The 2,500-nt window shown below is 37.4% G+C and overlaps 1 protein-coding gene across 2 annotated transcripts in view; it reads left to right on the top strand.

Moving 5' to 3' along the window:
• Positions 1-2,500, top strand: part of LOC122250949 (protein YIPF6) — a 20,176-nt gene that overhangs the window by 17,426 nt on the left and 250 nt on the right. For both annotated transcript variants that reach the window (XM_043012716.2, XM_043012709.2), the window contains one exon: positions 677-2,500. This exon is cut by the window's right edge and continues 250 nt beyond it. In XM_043012716.2, coding sequence (XP_042868650.1) covers positions 677-795 — 119 coding nt within the window. In that variant the 3' untranslated portion in view covers positions 796-2,500. The remainder of the gene's footprint in view (positions 1-676) is intronic.

The raw sequence follows: 2,500 nt of genomic DNA, 5'->3' as shown, positions 1-2,500 counted from the left end.
TTTACTTCTTCACTTCTTCATCTTCTTTTCTTTGTCTTTTTCTTTTTTATTCTTTTATTCTTTATTATTCTCCTCCTTATTCTCATACTCCCTCTCTTCCTCCTCCTTCCCTTCCCCTTCCTCCTCCCCCTCCACCTCCCCCTCCACCTCCTCCTTCCCCTTTGCCTCCCCTCCCCCTCCTCCCCCTCCTCCTCCTCCTCCTCCTCCTCCTCCTCCTCCTCCTCCTCCTCCTCCTCCTCCTCCTCCTCCTCCTCCTCCTCCTCCTCCTCCTTCTCCTCCTTCTCCTCCTTCTCCTCCTTCTTCTCCTCCTCCTCCTCCTCCTCCTCCTCCTCCTCCTCCTCCTCCTCCTCCTCCTCCTCCTCCTCCTCCTCCTCCTCCTCCTCCCATCAAAAATTTCATCCATCCCCTGTATAGTTCTTGTAGCTATGCAAAAATGGATTTTCTGACCTACTGTATTGCTTAACTATTACGCATCTATAGTAACCAACTATTAGAAAATTATAGTAATGTTTAATGAAAGATTTAATGATGATCTTGGTGATAATATTGATAATGATGATAAAAGTGCATTACCATATTTTATTCATGCAGTATTTCAAAACTTCTTTACTTCCACATACTCCTAAACCAATATATGTTCATTATTCCTAAACCTGCTGTTTGCTTGTACCCCCAGCGGCGATGGTGTTCTTGGGTGACAGCCAGCCCAGTACGAGGAAGGCCCTGGCCGTGTACCCCATCCTGCTCTTCTACTTTGTGATATCATGGCTGATCTTGTCGCACACAAACGTCTGAGGGTCCAAGTGGTTTTTATTTGAGGTCTTTTGCTAACTGGAGAGATGTATGAAGTAATGTTAGGATTGTTATAGTGTTTTTTTTGTTTGTTTGTTTTTTTATTTCTCTTTTTCTTTTTATGGTGTAAGATTGTGTATGCTTGTATGCTTGTGTGGGTATGTTTGACAAAGGTTTGAGTGCAAGTAGTTTGTCCTCAGATGTGATTTTGTATTTTTCTCTCTCTATTTTTGGGGATAGCAAGTATGATGTGAGAGTTTACTGTGACAGCTATAGGTCCAGAGCCAGAGAAGTCAGCTAGTCCCCCATCTGCCTGAGTGCAGTTTGCTGTGGCCAGATCAAACCAGGGGCTGTTCTTTCATTCCATTCTGATGCAAACTCTGTTTAAGAAGACTGTCTTTTGAAAAGTTTGTTTTGCGGGGAATAACAGAGGGAAATCTCATTATTTTCACATGTGCAATTCTCCCTCTCTGCCTCATATCATGTTTCGTTTTCTTTTCCATTCCATGGTTTTCTTTCTTCTTCCCCTCTTCCTCTTCTCATCCTCCTCTCAGTGCTTGATATGAAGTGTGTTTCTTTAGCTCTCTTTTCTATGGCATTGTTGTACTGTATATAGGCATTAATATATATATATATCTATAAATAAATCATTCTTTATCTCTCTCTTTTTTTGCCTGAAGCCCTTTGTTGGCCTAAAGGGGTGCATAATAGTCAGTCTCCACTTTTTAGAATATTTGCTGAGTGCTGAATCTGTTTATTTATTTGATTACTATCAGTAATATTTATTTTATTTTTATTTTTTATTTATTGATTGATTGATTGATTGATTGATTTTTTTTAAAATTTATTATTATTATTTTTTTATGTGATGACATGCGACATGGCGACATAAATCACGGTATGCATAGGTGATGGGATGTAAAAGAATGTGAAAGAAAGAAAAAAGTTTATATACGGCATTTAATATAGTCTTGTTTAGAATTGCCTTCGTGTTTGTGAACATTCCAAAAATATTATTATAGATTTAACCATATATAAAAGGAGAGGGAAAGGGAAAGAAGGTCTATATTTTTTTGTAGTCTCTATTTATCCCTGCCTTTGAGGCCTTTCCAGCAAAAAAAAAACAAACTAATACAGGAATATACATAGATAAAATAACTTTAAACAAAGAAAACAAGAATACATGCAGATAGGCAAACAGACAAAGAAACAAGCATACCAGGAGACAGACAACCAAACAAACACAAAACAAGAGTATAATTGATTGCAGCTTTTATGGCTCTTACTTTAACTTCATGTGTTCTTTGCTTGCTTTAAGATACCCACAACATATGTTCTTCCAGATGTGAATTTAGTGTTTTTTTCAACTCACAGTTTCCTTGTTTATTTGTGTGTGTGAGTGTGTGTTTGTGTGTGTGTGTGTGTTTGTGCACATTTTCAGGTAACAAATTTGGTCGTGAAATAGTGACACTGCTGTTGTTTTTGATGCTATTTATTATTATTACTATTACTATTAGTCTCTGTTTGAATATATATATATTTGGAAACATTTGTAGACTTTGGTTGTTTTTGGAGCACATAATCTTTTTACCAAGAATTGTATACTTGACATGAAAATGCAAACAGAAAAATGTTTGATACACAGATGGAAATTTTCTCTCCAACCTTTCTCAGTTACTTTGTATCTCAGATTCTACTGAGACTAAGA

The sequence above is a fragment of the Penaeus japonicus genome, unplaced genomic scaffold (assembly GCF_977035675.1).
Source record: "Penaeus japonicus unplaced genomic scaffold, GWHDUDI00000001_assembly GWHDUDI00000019, whole genome shotgun sequence".
In the NCBI taxonomy this organism is placed as follows: Eukaryota; Metazoa; Arthropoda; class Malacostraca; order Decapoda; family Penaeidae; genus Penaeus; species Penaeus japonicus.
The sequence above is the reverse complement of the archived record's forward strand: the minus strand, read 5'-3'. Positions and strand labels throughout refer to the sequence as shown.